At 51.8% G+C, this 19169-nt stretch overlaps 1 protein-coding gene across 1 annotated transcript; it reads left to right on the top strand.

Moving 5' to 3' along the window:
* Window positions 1–14528: 14528 nt before the first annotated feature.
* Window positions 14529–18815, top strand: LOC308618336 (cardiac-enriched FHL2-interacting protein; the record flags this gene model as incomplete). Its single annotated transcript, XM_081236042.1, has 1 exon — window positions 14529–18815. One exon carries the CDS (start codon window positions 14529–14531, stop codon window positions 18813–18815), a length of 4287 nt encoding a protein of 1428 aa, XP_081092168.1.
* Window positions 18816–19169: the final 354 nt, after the last annotated feature.

Raw genomic sequence — 19169 nt, 5'->3', positions numbered from 1 at the left:
CAGGCTGCTGGATATGCCTTCCTATCAGCCCCAGGTTACAAAACCAAGACTGAGGCTCAGATGGATTGTGTGATTTGCCCGAAGTCTAACTGATTCCACAGCTCTTAAATGGAGAGTCAGGTGTCCATCAGTGAGGGGCAGGGCAGGCTTTCAAGGGCTTGGCCCATCAAAAGTGGACTCCCGGGTGGAATGAGATGCAGGGGATAGAAGACCTCCTGTAGCCGTGGGTCTTAAAATGAGTGCCAGGGAGCCCTGAGGGTGAGAACCAGGAGTGAGGGGGCCTGCAGGGCGCCGAGGGGTGGGGTGATGCTGAGCAGAGGTTCTCAGCCTGCAACAGGCATTTCAGAAGCTCCTGGAGGCACCTCTTTAAATGCAGGTCGCAGAGACCCTCTCCCTCCACAGCAGCCTCAGGTTCAAGCCCTACATCGCCAAGTATTAAACACCTCTGGACTCGAGGTCTTCCTCTGTAAAGAGCAAGAGTGATTTCTACCTCACAAGGCTGTTTCGAGTACTGATTACGTAATAAAAAATAGGAATCAATAAGACTGGAGCCTATAAAGTGCCTCTTATGCCAGGTACTCCGTAAAAGGGGATTTCTTTTACTCATTCATTCAACAAATTAGGCCCAGGTACTGTACAGGGACTGGGGACACAGCACTGAAGCAGAAAGGCAAGGCCTGGCCCGTGGACCCACCACCTGGGAGGTCTCCTCCCTTCCCCACAACGTGAATCTGGTCACTGCATTTGGGCCTTGGGTCTCCATTTCTCCATCCAGATGAGAACCCAGTATCACTAAAAATAAAGCAGCAGCAAACAGAGCCTGATCAGGAATGCCTGGAGATTCTGGTCTAGGACAGTTAAAAAAAAAAAAACAACACACTGCAGACTCCAACTCATTATTGGGTCCTGAAATCACTTACTACATTGAGAATGTTTTTTTTTTAATGAAAGACTACAACAGAATAAGATGAAAATATCAGAGTGGTACATTTAAGCAGAGTAAGTTTTGCTTCGTGAATTTTCCTTGTTTTATTTAAATATATGTCTCTGAGCTCGTTGTACGCTGTGATGTAGATGTATTTCTTACTGTGTGTTGAGGGGAAAACAAGTGTGGAACCTCTGCTCCTGTGAGATATGTAGAGAAAGAGCGTGCACGTAATCCCCTTGCTGCCCAGGGGCCTGCGTGCAGGTAAAATTCAGGGTCAGGATGGCCAGGGCTCACTGGGCTCGCTGGGCCTCCTTCTGGTGCAGGTGGCCCCCTGGCTGGGGGAGAGCCCAGGACCTGGTGAGTCCAATGGCTCCAAGGCATCTGGAGACTTTCAAGCAGTGGCTGCCTCGGGGACCAGTTTCATGACCATTCCTTTGCTTAGCCTGCTCCAGCATGGGGAGCAGCCCCAGGTGGTTGGGGTGGCAGAACTGGAGTTGATTTTTATTGTCCCAGTTTCACAGGTGTAGGTAGAGGTGAAGTGACTTGCCCAAAATGACACCGCCTTGGAACAGGACTTCACCCAGGTCTCCAGCTCTTTCTACTGCCCAGAACTGCCTGGTTGATTCCTATCTCATGTCAGTTCCTACTGTTTCCAGAATCCAGGGCAGGATCTTCCTGGGAAAGGTGGAAGGGATGAATGAATGAGTGAATGAACAAACAAAGGATGCTCCAGAGACTCTCTCCTTGCTTCTGTAAAGCAGTTCTCAGGCAGGGGTGATTTTGCCCTGGGGGCCATGGCAAAGTCAGTGGTGCCGAGGCTGAGAAGCCCTGTCATTAATACGCAGGGACAGATCTTTAGCTCCATTTTACGGATGAGAAACCTGAGGCTCACAGACTTTCTGTAAGTTAGCCAAGGTTGTACTCAGCGAATGCAGAGTAGCACTGGGACCTGGCCCCGATCCCAGTGCACTCATCATTTCAATGGCCCCTGTGTTTCTGAAAGAGCTGCATGTCCCCCTTCTGGCAGCTGCCCTGCCCTGGCCTGGCAGTGGTGTGGACTTTGGGTTGTGTCTAACAAGGAGGCCGAAAGGTCACAGGGCTGAGCATCGAAACCATTTCTTCCAGTTTGGCCCCTCCCTCTCCTCCTCTCCTTGCCTCCATGCCTTGCTTCTCTGCTTTCCTCCCGCAACTTGGTCCCCACCGAGTGTGTGATGCCAGGTGCTGGCATCTTCCTGTCCTGGGGAGCGCTGGTTGGGTTAGGTCCAACCTTCCTTGTGCCAGGCTCCCTGGCCTCTAATTCCAGATACAGCCCCAGATCTGGGCAATGATCAGAGGCTCCTGAGGAAACATCCCATCCAGACACAGTGGACCACGGACCCAGGCAGGAAGTGGGAGTCAGGCTGGGCTGAGCTCCAGAGAGAAAGCATCTCTGCCCCGAGCTCTCTCCCAAGGGCAGCAGAACACCAACAGCAGCTGCAGCTACAGCTCACAGCCAGCTCTGTGAGCCTGGCAAGCCCAGGCAAGCTGATTTCTTCAGCCACATCCCTGGGATGTCCTGGACTCCTACATGCTGCAGGGTTTTGAGACCCCTGTACACGTGATGTGATTCAGGGGGGATTCAGACACATGCCAAGCCAGCGCTGCTGCCGGGGCCCCCAGTGCTAACCAACCACGTTCCTGGGGTTGGACGAAGGCGGCCTTGTCCTCTCCCAGCGCGTGGAAGCCTCGGGGTCCATCTGAGAACCCTTGCCCAGTCTAGCCCATAAGCTGGGGCCATTTAAGCAAGGCCAAGCCAGGATGCAAGCAGAACCCCCCACCCTGGGGTGCCAAGAACCAGACCAGTGGAGCCAAAACGGCCAAACCAGATGTGTGATGACCTGTGCACAAAGGTGCGTTTTTCGTGTATAAGAGGCACTACCCAGTGGAAACCTGTCTAAGACAATATGTGTGGCCCAGTGCCATCCCTCAGTTCATTCCAGTTCCACAGGGAGAAGGCCCAGGTCAGCCCTGCCTCGGCTGTATCTCCAGCACTAGAACAGGGTGGCACATAGTAGTGAACAGTTGTGGAGTGGATGGATGCATAGAAGAGCTTCAAGCGTGGCTTCTGAGAGCCCAAGTTTACCTCTATTAGAATATAAACGAACTTGAAATTTCTGATTTCCAAAAGTCCAAAGGAGTTACAAGGACAGAGGGATCATTGCATTGGGAGAGAGCTGGGAAGGAATCATCACGGGCCGGACAGCGGGGTCCTGGAGCCAAAGGCAGGTGTGATCCCAGCTCCAGCGCTCTATAAGGGACAAGCTGCCTAGGTAGCTCCAGTTTGCCAGCCATAAGGTGTAAGTGTTAGCAAGGAATGAATGAGGACAGGCACATGCAGCAGTGGCCCTGGGCACTTGACACGAGTCTGCACCCATCTCCAACTGAGGAAGTTGATTTTGCCATGTAAAATGTAGGACATAGACAAAGACGTTCCCTCTGAAAGAGCAAGCGGGAAGTCTGTTGGAAATTGCACAAAGAGGTCAAGAGCTTGGCCCAAGACGGACCAGCAGGGCACACGTACAGAGCAAGGCACCTGCCTGGTGTGGGGTGGGTGGCAGAAGCTGTGTGTACAACGTGTGTGCGTTCACAGGATGGAACAAGCTGGCTGTGTTTGGTTTCACTGCACCAAACCACTCCTCAAGGCAACCCCAAGTCAATGTCTCAAAAACACACCCAGAAAGAGGAGGGAAAGAATCAGTTCCAATTTGTCAGGGCCTTCTGGGTGTGATAAAGCCAACCCCTGTCATCTCCACCAGCTTCCTGCTTCGCCTTTACTGAAAAGTGAAAACACCATTCAATTAAGGTAATTAAATCCACCCAAAGAGCTAGAGCTCAAAAACCACACTACAGGCAAGTGGTCAAACCCGGCAACAAAGCAAATCTCAACAGCTTCCTGTGCAAAGATGGGCAGGGATGCGAGGAGAAGGGAGGGGCCTGCTTAGCAGCCGGAGAGCATCCCTCCCATCTGTGCAAGGACCGGCCACCTGAGCCTCCCCAGACAGGAGGGACCCTGTGCTGCCCGGTTGCATTGTTAGTTCTACTCCTTTGGTTGTCATGAAAAAGCTGAGCTGAGAAGATTCTTGGGAGGTGAATAGAATGATAAACCCTCCTTTTCTCCATCAGTCGTCAATTCTCCCTTGAACTCCAGCCCAGGAGCCCAGCACACACCCTTCTGTGCCTGAGCCCAAGGACAAGAGGGGTGAGGGTTTCATCCTGGAGAAAGTGTGGGGTGGTCAAGCGGTGAACCCGAGCTGAATCCCAGCCCCGGTTCTCTTTTCTACATGCTGTGTGACACTGAGCAATATTCTGAGCAATATTCTGCACCTCTCTGTGCCTTTTTTTCTCCACCTAGAAAATGGTGACAGTAAGACCTGTTGAACCCATCCCATAAGGGTCATGAGAATCAAACAAGATAATGGATCCCAGTGTGTGTCTTGAACCGCAGGGTAACATGCAGATATGAGTCATCCCAGGATTGACTTGCTGGATTGGCTTCCTCTGACTGTGATCCACTTTGGGTCCTAAAAGTTGGTGAGGACCTCAGCTTGCCAGATAAAAAACAAGATTTCCAGTGCAATTTGAAGTTCAGATAAACAGTGAGTACCTATTTTTAGTATAAGTATGGGATGATTAATTTGATAGAAAAATTTGACTAGTACAAAGTATAGCCCAAATATGGGACATACTTATACTAAACAAATGTTCATTGTTCTATCTGAAACTCATATTTCCCTAAGTGTCCTGTTTTTTCATTTACTCAATCGGGCAACCCGGCCATGCCAGACCACCAACTGCTACCTCCCTTGCTGTGCCCTGACTCCAGGACCACCCGGGCCGGGGTCCCCAGCCCAGCTCTGTCGCTCAGCAGCTGTGTGACATGAAACATTCTGAGGCTCCCTTATCTTGTCTCAGAACTGAAGCTGACAGTACGCAGCTGCATAGAGGAATAAGGAGCTGGGGCCTGCCTGGGGCACCAGTCAGGGCTCTGGTTCTGTGGGCCCATCACACTTCCTCAGCCCCGGGGCTCACATGAGTAGCTGTGTGTGGCAATCTGGATCAGGGTCCCCTGGCCACTTCCTGTCCTCACAGCCTGGGGCAGGCCAGCAAAGGTTGTGTTGCTTGACCTGTCGGGCCTGGGCTGGCTGCCAGCCAGGAGTCCCGTGGGAGACAAGGAGAACGTGAGGCAACAGAGCTTTTGGTCCTGCATTCCCACACCACACACTCGCAGCAAACCTCTGTCATCACATCCTTGTGGCCCAAGAAGCGTACTCAGCAATGGCAGCTGAAAGCTTTGACAAGTGGCCACCATGCCCTAGGCATCCTGTCAGTCAGAGACGAACCAGGCCGGGGACCTCACCCCCAAGGAGCTCAAAGCCTTCTTGGAAAGATGGATTCATAGCAAATAAAGTGGAATGAAGCAGCGCAAGTGATTTTTTTAGAACTCTATGAGGAATAGGGGAACAGAGGAGGAAGTGGTCAGAAGCTGGTGACCTGGGAACAAAGAGAAACATTCCACTCAGAGGGACTGCCGCTCCAAGGAGGCAAGCCAGGGCCCACCTGGGCCTGCAGGTCCCTCATCCAGGGCACCGCAGGCCTGGCAGGAGGGGGCTATGGGGAGACTTCCAGCTTCCCCGCCGAGAGAGCCTTGAGGGTCATGCACAGCCATACAAAAGGGATCAGAAGAGAGAGAAAAAACTGAATCTGCACAAAGCAGCCTATTCCAGTCCATGATAATTCAACAGCATCGTGCAGGATGACATGGAAAAAAGCACCACGTGAGAAAACGTTTTGGAAGAGTCCGAATTTAGTAATGACCGTGCAAAGGCTATTTCATTTCTCATGGTGACAAAAAGCTGACTCATGGGGATGCTCACTCAGATTTGGTTTGTTTGACATATTCTAGATCAAAAAGATGACCCTGGGGCTTCCCTGGTGGCGCAGTGGTTGAGAGTCCGCCTGCTGATGCAGGGGACACGGGTTCGTGCCCCAGTCCGGGAGGATCCCACATGCCGCAGAGCGGCTGGGCCCGTGAGCCATGGCCGCTGAGCCTGGGCATCCGGAGCCTGTGCTCTGCGGTGGGAGAGGCCACAGCAGTGAGAGGCCCGCGTACCGCAAAAAAAAAAAAAAGATGACCCTGGCAATGAGGAGAAGACAAAACACATCCTCAAGGGTAATTCTCCCAGCCTCTGGCTACTGGGGCACGTACACGCCCCCAGTTTTCCCCAAGCATGTCTTCACTATGGTTGTGTCACCAGAGCCTTTGGTCCCTCCTTGATGGCTGAACTGGAAAACCTTGTCCATTCATTCCTGTTGGGGGCCCCATTTCCCCTTGTGTGCTCCGGTGCTTTGCAGAACCTGTGCCCAGCATCCAGCATCTGTGGATGGAGTGTTGAAAGACCAGTTCTCAGAGGGCTGTTGAGCCTCCAGGGTTGCCTGTACAACACAGGGCAGATGCCAGCACTTCACCTGCTGACACCTATAATTTAGGTATCGTATCAGTTAATGGCCATTTGCAATGTGGCTGAAACCAACACCCCAGTTAATGTACACAACAATTATTTGCTGGACGCTAGCCCTCCAGAGAGATTCAAAACCATTCCCCAGCTTGGAACTCTGAGTGCCATTAGAGAGACAAACAGGAAAATGGCAAAGTCATGAAGTCACTTATTTCTCCCTGATGTAAATGCTAGCCTATATTCACCCTGAAACTCAACCCTAACTTAACTGGCACACGCCATGGTGTGAGTGAACACCTTCTGCCATCCTGTGAACTGGCTCTAAGGATAACTGCTCTGCGTGCTTCCTCCTCCCACCACAGGCAGATTTTATATGTTATAGGGCTAGGAATCAAAAAGGAAATTAAATCCACCTGGATTCAAATTCACTAATTTGGGGCTTCCCTGGTGGCGCAGTGGTTGAGAGTCCGCCTGCCGATGCAGGGGACATGGGTTCGTGCCCCGGTCCGGGAAGATCCCACATGCCGCGGAGCGGCTGGGCCCGTGGGCCATGGCCGCTGAGCCTGCGTGTCCGGAGGCTGTGCTCCGCAACGGGAGAGGCCACAACAGTGAGAGGCCTGCGTACCGCAAAAAAAAAAAAAAATTCACTAATTTGAAATTTATGATAATTCTGGAACTACTGGATCATACCTGACTTTCAGTACAGTCCCACTAAGCCAGTCAGTAGTGTGGATAATATCATGACAGAGGTGGAGGAATTTGCTCATTTTTAAACAGATATTTCTTGTGCTGTGCACTATGCCACAAGAGGAGATAGCCTGGAGAGCCAGACAGACACGGACCCTGCCACAGTGAAGCGCTCAGGCTGTCAGGAGAGACAAGAATTCAACAATAATCACCCGGTTAAATACTTAATTACAATTATAATAAGTACTTCAAAGGAGAGGAGTATAGTGGGCTGTAAAAACAGATAGCAGAGAGATTTAAAACAACCTGAGGAAGCTGCCTTATTGAAGGGGCATGTGAAATGGGTTCTGAAGTATACATAGGAGTTAAGCAGGTAACAGGAGAAAGGTAGAATTAAAGAACTCCAGGCAGAGGGAAAAATATGTGCAAAAGCCCTGAGGCAGAAGGTAGCACGGCATATTGAAGAAGCTGGTAAAAGTCCAGGGTAGCTGGAAAGCCAAGCATGAGGGGAGAAGTAGTCCAAGATGAGGATGAAAAGGGAGGCTTTGTTAAGAGAGATTGATTGTCATTCTTTCAAACTGGAAAGCCATTGAGGGATTCTAAGCAAGGGGTTGACATGAACAGATTTGGTTTTTAAAAGCTGCTTCTGGGTATAGTGCAGAGAATGACTATGGGCTCCTGCGGTAGCCCGAGGTAGACATGACAGCAGCTGGGGCCATGCAGTGGCCGCGGAGATTAAGATCAATGTGCAGGGGGGCAAGAGACCTTTCAAAGATGAGACTCGTGGGACGGGGACATGGATCAGTTTAGGGGAGGCATGGAGGAGGGAGATGCAGCAGTCACACGTGACTCAGATTTCTGGGATCCTCAGAGGAAGAACTGGCTTGTGGAAAGGTCACGGATTCCATTTTAAATGTGTGGGTTTGTGGAGCTGTCCGGGGGCAGATGGAAACAGGGGCTGGAGCCCAGACAAGCTGCCTGGCCTGGACATGCCGTCAGCGCGCGTCTGCTCGTGGCGACGCAGGGTGTGGGTAAAATCTCCCAGCGAGACTATCAAGGGAGAAGAGAAGAAGCCTCAGGGCCTGGCGCAGAGGAAATCCAACCATCCAGGAGAGGAAGATAACAGATGAACCGTTAGGCCGGGCAGGGAGATGATGTAAAGTGTGTGAGTCCCACAAATCAAGGTGGGGGAGCTTCCCAGGAAGATAGTGGCCAAGGGTCTTGATTGCAGCTTAGAAGTTAAGTCAGATGAGAAACAAAAGTTACCCCTTGGGAGATCCACTGGGGGAGGGGGAAACTAAAGCCAGAGTAAATGAGTCCAGGAAATAATGGGGATGAGGAGTCAGGAAGCATTTAAGAGAGCAAACTGATTCTGAAGGCCATAGACATAAATAGGATCTTACGGTGCCATGAATAAATATTCATTCTTATTGCTATATATTCATCAGGGCAGATTCCAAGACCTTTTTTATAGCATGATTCAACAATATGCCATACTCCCTCACTCATGTTACCTGAGGGGAACTGCACCCTTTCACCTGAAAAGTGCTCTTATGAGCCAGACTTTTCAGCAATTCGGGTTGGCTTCCGTCAAACAGCCCAAAGCAGGGAGCAGGATGGTTTGTGCTGGCCTCTGGAGAATGTGTTTCAGCAGCAATGTCAGTGAGTCCGTGACCCCCAGCACAGAGTGATGGGCTCCCTAAATGTCCACGAAATAAACGCACCATGTCCTTCTGCACCTCTGTCTCATCCACGTGGGACATGAACTGATTTTATCCTCATCCCTAAATTGTACCCCGCTGGTGCTGCAGGCAGCAGAATGGGCTCTCTAGTTAGGGACACAAATCTGAATTTTCCAGATCGTCTTAAAACCCAAGACCAGGGGTCCTTCTCTGAACTTCTCCATCTTTCTTGCTCCTTCTTTTCTGTGCCTGTTTGCCCTCCATTCAAATTCTGGATGAAGACACCCAATTCAGAGCATTGCCACGAACATTTATTTGGCTTCTGTGTTCAGTACACAAGGGCAAATAAGACTCCCTTCCTGGACTCATGGAATTTTCTTTCTAACTGAGGAGAGAATGAAGCAATCATCAATTCCTAAGACACATGGGTTATAATGTGTGGCAATACGGCATGAGCTATGGAAAGGGTGAACCCAGCGTGCGGTGGGGACACAAAGGACAGCCTCCAGGGTCAGGGACAGGGCTAACCGGATAGTGAGCAACACAAAGTGCCTCTGTGCATCTCCAGAGAAATGCACTCCACAAATGTGAGTTATTATGGTTATTAATATTACTAATAAACTGCCATGGACTGGATTAATATCCAGGAGTTACAAGACGAGGACAGTCTTCTGGAAACCCCAATGGTCTGCATTTACAATTTGCATAGTGGATTTATTATAATAACTTCACACTTCATTCTGAACACTCTTAAAATTCTCTTGGGCAGCTTTTTGGTTCTTTTAGCTGTCAGAATAGATGCTCAAACCTCCTGCCAACGGTAAATTGAACAGTACTGCCTGCCGAGTGGATTCAAGTTCAGCCCACTCTAGTTCTCTTTGCTGCAAAACCTGCATTATTAATTCACATGGGAAAAGGGCCTTTGGTCCAATGTGACTCGCAAAAAATGATTCACAGCTGGGCCATTCATATTAGAAATCCCAAAGACTTTAAAACAGGTTCCTAAAGATTTCTTGGACCAGAGACAAATTAATGAATATTGGAAGGGATATACATCTATCTTGGTTCCCCCAAAATGCCTGCATTTGGAATTTTGTTGAGTTCAAGTATGAGAGCCAAAAAAAAGAAGAAAATTTGAAAGCCAATTGTATTACTGACATTTAAAGATAGCTTTTGTACTGAACTCGTGCTTGGCTTTTTGGTCCTTAGGGTTCTAATGAAATTATTTTTCTTCTTCTTTCTAGATGGGCAGCAATGACAGCGAATGTAATCATGACAAGAAGTTTTAAAACTACGGATCCTAAAACCCAGGAAGGCAGGCACCCACTACCCCCACTCCTGTAACAGGTATGTATCAACTCAAGAGTCGGCCCCTGGAAAAACCTTCGGTTTGGGCTACCCTGCTGAAGCTTCCATTGGGTATCAGGAGACTAGGGGATGGGAGTGGGGGGATGAAGCCAACTTTATATCGTCCCATCTGAACCCAGGTAAATCAAATCAGAATGGAAGAAATTATCTGAATGAAGTTAGCAAGAGGGAGGTCTCTCTTTTTCCTGAGGCAGAAGCCATGTGGGTATCTTCTGAATACTCCAAATATCAGTGACCATCTTTTCTTACTGTTTGGAAGTATGACATGAGCCCAAGATCAGGTTGGGTTTTTTGGTCACACTCAACAGAAACAAAAACTGGACAAGTGAAGCAGAAAAGGATACGTATTACGAGGAAAGGGGAACCCTCGTGGACTCAAGGTGAAGGCTGAAGCTCCAGGCTGGGAAAAGACAAACAGGGTGCCTGCTGCTGCTGGAAAGCAGACTCTCTCCTTGCGTCACTCCAGGAGAAACAGTCCAGTGGGCTGGCCTGGGTCTCACGTCTGCACTTGGCCCTGAGAGTTCTCTGCAGGCTCCTTGACTTTCAGCCCCACCAAGACCGAACGCCAAGGGGAGAGGAAATTCCCCAAAAGGTACCAAGTGTTCTTACTTGAAGGACGGGATGGAAGCGGAGTGCTTAAAAACTAACAAATATCTGCTAATAGTAGGTGGTATTTAATTGACTGGGGGTGTTTACTTAAGTCTAAGGTTCTAATTTAGATCTCTAAGGACGCTATTTCCATCTTAATGTGGAAGTAGAGAAACCCCAGTGTTACTGAGTTCAGTCATTGCCGAGGTCAAAACCCCAGCATTCGGGATACCAAGGAGTCAGAAGACTGACTCCTTGACTGTATCGGTAAGACCTCAAGAACAGAAAACTTGACTTAAAATGTCCAGAGTCATGGAGAGCCCCCAATTCAGCCCAATAACACAGATTCCAGACGGGGGGTGGGGGTGATTCTGACCCAGGCTCACAGCCCAGCGGGGCCACAAGGACTCAGGAATGTTCCTCTGTCCACCAGGCCGTCCTCAGAAAATTGGCCTTGAGTCATCATTGTTTGTCCCTCAGAGTTGCAAAGTGGATGCCTCAGTGTTATGAGTTGAATCGCATCCCCCCACCAAAATCATATGTTGAAGTCCTAACCCCTCATGACCTCAGAATGTGATTTATTTGGAAACAGAGTCATTGCAGATGTAAGTAGTTAAGATAAGGTCATTAGAGTGAGTTCTAACCCACTAGGGCTAGTGTCCTGATACACAGAGGAAAGGCAACATGAAGATACACGGGAAGAAGGCAGCCACCTGCAAGCCGAGGAGGGTGGCCTGGAATAGACTCGTCCCTCACGGGCCTGCCTCTGTCCTCAGAAAGAACCAACCCTGCCCACACCTTGCTCTGGGACCCCCAGCCTCCAGAACTGTAAGATAATGAATTTCTGTAGTTTAAGCCTTCAGTCTGTGGTACTTTGTTACAACAGCACGAGCAAACAAATACAGTTTCAGGCTCCATGTCTGTACTAAAGTGAGAAAAAGGGCACCAAGAGAATGGAGACAATGGGGATCATTCCCTTGATCAGAAAGGCAAGAGTTTTCCCAGACGTCGGAATGCTTCCACCCCTGTGGCCAGAACTAGCTGTGTGGGAGTCTGAGACCATGAGCATTTAGCCTCTGCAATTTTTTGAGAGGAAGTAGAAGAGAGAGAAGGGGGTGGGGACAGGGGCGAGGCTGGCCAGGTACAGGGGCGGGGCTGATGCTCTTCCCTTTCAGGTGCCTTCTAAACGGAACCTACTGTGCTTTCTGGGGAGCAAGTGGCCCGATTTTCAAGACAGGGCTGAGGAGTATGTAAATACAGGCTTTCCCAGGGCCGTCAGTGGTGCCTCATCAGCTCATCCAGTTTACTAGGACTCGGGGTCCTTTGCTTTCTTTGGCAGCCCTAGCTCAGCCCTTTCATTCATAAAAATGAGTCAGCCTCCCAATGAATCAGCATCCGAAACCCACCGGAGTGCTGTGGTCAAGAGACAGGAGACAGAAAATCCCGAGGAAGGCTGGCCTCCGGGACCAAAACACAGCAGTGTTAGCACAGTGGCATCAGGCCCTGTGGGACACCTGGTGGGCGACCCTCTGTGAGGAGCCAGGGTAGGATCAGGACCCCTGCCGTGCAAGCCTTACCACCCTGGTGGCACATCTTCATCTTCCATCCCTTACAACCTTGTTCAGGCCCCTAAGCTTACTGCTCAGGCCAGCCAGGCAAGGAGGGGAGCGTGCGGGCTTGCCAGTTTCCTCTGCTGATGTGCCTGAATGGGGCCACTGTGTGACAGTGTTTCATCTGTCAGCTGCTAGAATGTTCACTGTGCCAAATGCCCCCGACTTGAGCCCACTCTAGGGTCTATACTTGCTATTTGATCTAACTTTTCATGTACTCATGTGCTCATCCCCTGCCCTGGCCAGGCCTGTTCTAGGCATTGGAGGTGTGTACCCAATGGTAGTAATCAGGGTCCCAGCAGGAAGTAACATCCTTAGACAGAATCCAGAAGGGAATGCAATGAACCACCTCATACCTATTAGGATGGCTATTATCAAAAAAAAAAAAAAAAAAAGCAGAAATTGGAATTCTGTGCATGGTTGGCAGGTGTGTAAAATGGAACAGACAATGAGGAAAACACTATGGCAACTCCTTAAAAAATTAAAAATAGGACTACCATATGATCCATCAATTCCACCTCTGGATATGTGCCCAAAAGGATTGAAAGCAGGATCTTGAACAGATATTTGGACACCCATGTTCATAGCAGCACTATTCACAATAGCCAAAGGGTAGAAGCAGCCTAAGTGTCCAATGACAGATGAATGAATAAACAAAATATGGTGTATACATACAATGCAATACTATTTAGCCTTAAAAAGGAAGGAAATTCTGACACATGTTGCAGCATGGATGATCCTTGAGGACATGATGCTAAGTGAATAAACCAGTCACCAAAAGACAAACACTGATTCCCCTCGTATGAGGTACCTAGAATTGTCAAATTCATAGAGGCAGAAAGTAGAATGGTGATTTCTAGGGGCTTGGGGAGGAGAGAATGGGAAGTTGTCTAATGGATACAGAGTTCAGTTTTGCAAGATGAATGCACTTAATACTACTGAAATGTACACGTAAAATGGTTAAGATAGTAAATTTTATGTCATGTGTATTTCATCACAATTTAAAAAAAAGAAGAAGAAAAGAATGCAATGAAGGGACTATCACAGAGGTGTAGGCAGAATTAGGGAGACCCCAGGATGTGGAGTCACTGAGGAAGTAACAGCCACTCTTCCGGCAGCCCCAGGGGGCAAGGGCAGCAGTGTTGCTGGGCCCAGTGAGAGTCAGATCCCAGGGGAGGGGCTGTAGTTAGAGAGGACTGTAGAGTTGCCAGGACCCCACTCCACAGTCAGAAGCAGGACGTGGGGGGACAGAAATGCCAGGAAGGCTGGCTCCCCCTTGATCCAAGCTCCCACCAGCACCTCCCACTGGCCACACCCAAGGGCAAGTCAGAGAGTGAAGGATCCCTGGTGAGGCAGGCTCTGGGGGACTGTGCCCTCTTGGGGTGGCTCTGGGACAAGGGCAGTCAGCAAGCAGACAGCCTAGTGGCTCCTGAGTTCCGGGTTCTTACAGCCTAAGGAGGGGATATGCAACAAAGAAGTACATGTAGTTTTAGATTGTGCTCAGAACCCCAAAGAAAATAAACCAGGCCCTGTGAGAGAGAGTGAGGAGGGAACACCCTGTGGAATGCCAGGGAAGCTCACTCTGCAAAAATGACACGTCTGGACTTTAGGCACTGCATTAGTCAGGGTTCTGCAGAGGAACAGAACCAATAGGATGCATGTATATATACACGGAGGGAGAAGGAGATTTATTGTAAGGAACTGGCTCATGTAACAGTGGGACTGGCACGTCTAATATCTTCAGGGCAGGCCAGCAGGCTGGACACCCAAGGGGGAGTTGAAGTTGCAGCTCCAGTACAAAGACTGGAGGTAGAATTGCCTCTTGCTCGGGGGATCTCAGCCTTGTGGGTGAGGCCCACCCACGCTGTGGAGAGTAAACCGCTTTACTGGCATTTGACCAAAAACTGGGCACCATGGCCCAGCCAGGTTGACACGTAAAATCGACCATCCAGACCAGCGTGTCCTTCTTATATGGAGCCGCTAAGTTGAATATCCTATTCATACCCTGCACTTTTTCCTTTTGCAGAGAAAAAAAATTCCCACTTTGTAATTGCATCTGGTCATCGGGAAGCTCTAGTTTCGTGGGGAGAGGGCTGCATCCAACCCTTCCTAAATCATCACCCAGAGACGCCCACTGACTGACAGGGACGGTCTTCCTGGCTGGCAGAGGATGCAGGGGAGTAAGAAGTGCACGGACGGCTTCAGCGACTCCTCGAGCATTGGCAGCGTGCTGGACGATGCAGACAGGGAGGTGAGCAGCCTCACGGACCGGGCGTTCCGGAGCCTGTGCATCTCAGAGGACGCATCCTTCCATGACTCCGACCTGGCCCTGTCCCCGGTGTTCGGGAATTTCCACCAGAGAACGGTGAGCCATACCCATAGGAAAAGCGGCATTTGGAGCCAGTTACCATCCCAAGGCACGGAGCATGCCGGCTGGGCGGCCACGTTCCAACAGCTGCCCAAGTACGTTCAAGGGGAGGAGAAGTATCCCAAGGGCAGCCCCCCACTGACACCAGCCCAGAGGAGACTGGAAGTGCCAATTTCCGGCCTGAGGAGCAGCAACAAGCCTGTTTCCAAAGTGTCATCACTGATTAAGTCTTTTGACAGGACTGAAAGCCAGCATTGTGATAGCAGGCCTCCTCCCAGCAAGCCTCCAGCTCTCAAAAATCCCCCCAAATTTGCTCCTCTTCCAGAAAGTGGTGTCAACTTCTGCTTCGATTCTGCCTTTTTGACGGTCAGGAGGGTGCCTGCTGAAGTCTCCAGCACCCATAAGACTCACCACCAGCCTGGCAGGAAGCACAGAGAGCAGGAGTCCCCCAAGAATCCTGAAATGGCCTGTCATGGCCCCAACAGCTTCCTCCCAACGCCCGAAAACGCAGCCAACTCATTTGAGTCAAAGTTCCCCTCTCCGGCCCACAAGGCAGCCACCAGCGAGACTGGAAGGGGCCAGGAGTGGGCTCGCAAAGGGACCTTTCTTCATAGTGAAAACAGTGCTTTTGAGTCATGGAACGCCCACCAACCCAGGCTGCCCGAGAGGAAGGATGCTGCTGACACGGTCGCAGAAAACAAGGCTCCCAAGCATTACGAGGACACACCCTTGTTAAGAGAGCCCCCGGCCTCTGAGCACAAAGCCTCCCCCTGCCACATCCGGGCCGGCTGCGGTCAGGAAGAGAACAGGCTGGCCACAGGGACTCTCTCCACATCTGGAACCTGGGGATCTAGGGATCTGGGAGCCCAGGTATTTGCTACGGAGGGAAAAGCTTCCAGCTCACAGCCTGAGCCTCCATTGAAACCGACCCATGCCCCCTGGAGGAAACCAAAGTCTGGCAAGGGAGGTAAAGAAAGTCTACAGGATGCTTCAGAAGAGAAGAAGCAAACCAACTGGAGAGGCCCAGCCTTGTATACGAAGCACAATCCCCAGGGGCAATTTCCAGAAAAGGATGCTCTTGACTTGCCTGTGGACCCCCATGAGCATTACGATCCTCCTTTCAACATCAGTAAGCTTCTGACCCCTGTCATACCCAACAAGCATGTGCTGGAGTCATCCAACAGCCAGCCAGCAGAGAGAACCCCATCACCCACGGGACAGCTAAATGGATACCAAGAGAAGGAGCCCAGTGAATGTCTGTCCCGGGACAGTTACAAATCCAAAGCCCCCAGCCTGCTGTTCAACCTCAAAGATGTGCGGAAGCGTGTGAAGAGCACGTACAGTCCCTCGCCTCTCTTGAAAGGCCCTGATGAGAAAACCAGAGGCAAGCAAGAATCCCTGAGCAACGGCGGCCTCCTTCCCAATGGGCTCGAGGAAGGCCCTCCAGATGAGCTTTCTAAGGAGACACCAGCTGATGCCCCTTCTGTGTCACTCATCAGTACCCAGAAGGACCCCAAAGCGGACCCCGGTGCAGCCTCTGCAAACAACTACCTAACCCTCACCTCACCATCACCTAACACCAAAGCCCCCTTCTGTGTCAACGGCGAGGCCGCCGACAGGAGCAGCTATGAGAATGACGATGCCAATGGAGAATCGGAGATGGGCGGTGCCAGGCCCAGCTGGCGTCCAGACTCCAGGGAACACTGCCCCAGGAGACATCTGTCCCTGAAGCTTTGCAGTGGAGACCCTGAGGCAGGGAAGGCTGCGGAGACCCCGAAGACCTCCGGCCTAGAGAATGGATTCTTGAGATCCATCTCTCAAGATACAGAACCGGAGAGAGAGGCAAGGCTTCAGAATCCAAACTTCAACCAGAAATTCTCCCCAGGGCCCCTTTCTCCCGAGGAGGAAGATGTGTTTTACAGTGACAGCCAGTCTGATTTTATGCCAGGCCTCAAAAGTAAGGCCAAATTCAGCACCAGCTCTTCAGATCAGTCCTTTGCCTCGTTCGAGGATCAACAGAAGACGTGGTTCGCCGAGAGCCAGCAGGAAGACAGGAGGAATGACGTGAGTGTAGGTGACAGTCAGAAGGATGAGAAGGAGAAAGTGATGGAGGAAGATGAACTACAATACCGCACCTTGAGTAATGGGCACGCATGCGCTGAGGAGCACAGCAAGCGGGAATCCTTGCAAGGAGAAGAGGAAAGTTTGCCAGAAGGTAGCCCCAGGAAGGCGTCAAGGGAGGAAGCTAATTTCAGAGGCACTGGCATTGGGGGAAGTAAGGATACAGCTCTTTCACATGCCAAAGACCTAACCCCTTCACCATGTTCCGCTTCAAACAAGCACATACTCTTTGCAATTAAAGACAACACCCTCAGGGCCACCCCTGTGATAAAACCCATCATGCTGCCCCTCCTGAGATCCATGTCCTCAGACTCCCTGCTGGGCAATGGCCACAAAGAGGAGGAACTGCCAAGGCCGGGCTGGGGCAGGGATGCTGGTCTTTGTGCCCCCGAGAGCCAGGAAATGCCCAGCACTCTGACACCCGCCAGCGTGCAAGGCACACACTTGAAGGGGGCGGCCTGTGAGGATATGGAGGACCACGGGTGGGGTCCCAGTGCAGCCAGGTCAGAGACCTCCCAGGCAGCCCCAAAGGGGTACGTCCCATTTCCTCCACTCACAGGAGAGGGCCAAGGGTTGAAGCCACCCCGAGAGGCCGTACATAAAGTCATGGCGAACAATAGCAAGAGCAGTTCCATAGACCAGGGGAAGCTGGATGCTCCAAGGTGCATCCCCACGATTGCTTTGCCAGAAGGCGACCTAGAAGACCAGCCACCCCTACAGAAGCTTGGAACCTGTTGGGAAGAGCAGGCGCAAGGCTTCAAAAGTCACTTTTTGTCTACACCCAGAGCATGGCCCCCAGGGAGGAGACTGGTCCCTGGTGAGCTAGCAGCTTCCCCCAACGCCAGCTCCCTGGAAGAGAACAGTGCAGGCTCCCCGGCCACCAGCAGCATTTGGGATGATGCTTACCAGGCCCCCAGTGAGCCCAGCCTGTTGCCAGGGGAGCCTCCCCGCAGCAGCCCCTGGGCCAGCCCCCGCCCTGGCAGGGTGGCCCAGAGGGAGGACCTGACACATGCCCTCACGTGGGAGCCTGGCTCCGACCCCCACCTGGAGCCATCAGCAGAAGACCTCAGGACACTTTCTCCAAGAGGCTCGTTGTTGGACATGGCAACCAGCTCAGCTGGCCTCCTGGAGAAGCCAGAGCCTCCTGCTCAGCTGGAGAGGGCGGCTGGCAAGCCACCAGCAGTCCCACCCAAAACAGAGAAGGCCCTGCGGCGGGCCAAGAAGCTGGCAAGCAAGAGGAGAAAGACCGACCAGCCACAGGAAAGGCATGGCGAACGCCGGGAGGAAAAGCTGTACCCCGAGGACTCAGAGCGTAGGCCACCGTCCCCCGGAGAGAGGCCCCCAGCCAGGTTCCCCATGGTCCGTTCCCTGCCCCCTCCCGTGCGCCGCCACTCAGTGTCCGCCTTCTCAGAGCCGATCCAGAGGCGGCCTGGGGGGTCCCAGTCCCTTACACCCCTGCCCCCTTACCCTGCCACCCAGAAGGTCCTCCAAGACCCCCAATCTGGAGAGTACTTTGTCTTCGATCTGCCGCTCCAGGTGAAAATCAAGACCTTCTATGACCCAGAGACGGGCAAATACGTCAAGGTCTCCATCCCATCCTCTGAGGGGGGTTCCCCTGAGCCAAGCCCGCCGGATGCCCTTGCTGCTCCCTACGTGCTGTACCCGGGCTTCCGGCCCCTGCCCGTGACAGCCTTGATGCCCCTGCGCTGCTCCTCTCAGCTCTCTGCCCCCACCTTCCTAAGGCAGCGCCCTCACACCGCCGAGGCAGCTGGCCCCAGGCCCCAGAGCGCCCAAGATGCTGGCCTGCAGCTGGCCTCTGAGCCTCCCAGTGACCCCACCCAGCACTCTGCAGGCCAGTGCCCCTCGGGGCGCCCCCAGAGCCCAGGGGAGGAGGTGGGAGATGCTCCAAGCCTGAATATCATCTCCATTAACGACTTAGAGGACTTTGCCATGGAAGGCATTTCTTGAGAATCACAGCAGACTAACCCACCCCCCGATAAACCCAGAAGAGCTTACTTCTCCCTCCCCCAGAACAATCAAACACACACACACACACACACACACACACACACACACACATCAACTCCTACTCAGCCATCTGAGATCCCTAAAGTTTCAAAGGAAGTGGGGATCCTCAGAAAACCCCACCTGCAGGGCTCCGCAGGGCTCCCCTGCCTGGGAGGGTGCTGCTCTGCCCTCCTAACAAGTCCCTTCTGAGCCCCTTCCTGGATCCAGGATCTGCTCCACTTCTTTTCTCCTCCCCTCCCTGCTCCCTGTTCTCCCCTGGCCCTGCCACCAGGGTGGGTCCAGCCTGATTCCCTA

This window comes from Mesoplodon bidens (assembly GCF_964165515.1).
Source record: "Mesoplodon bidens genome assembly, chromosome: 1".
In the NCBI taxonomy this organism is placed as follows: Eukaryota; Metazoa; Chordata; class Mammalia; order Artiodactyla; family Ziphiidae; genus Mesoplodon; species Mesoplodon bidens.
The sequence above is the reverse complement of the archived record's forward strand: the minus strand, read 5'-3'. Positions and strand labels throughout refer to the sequence as shown.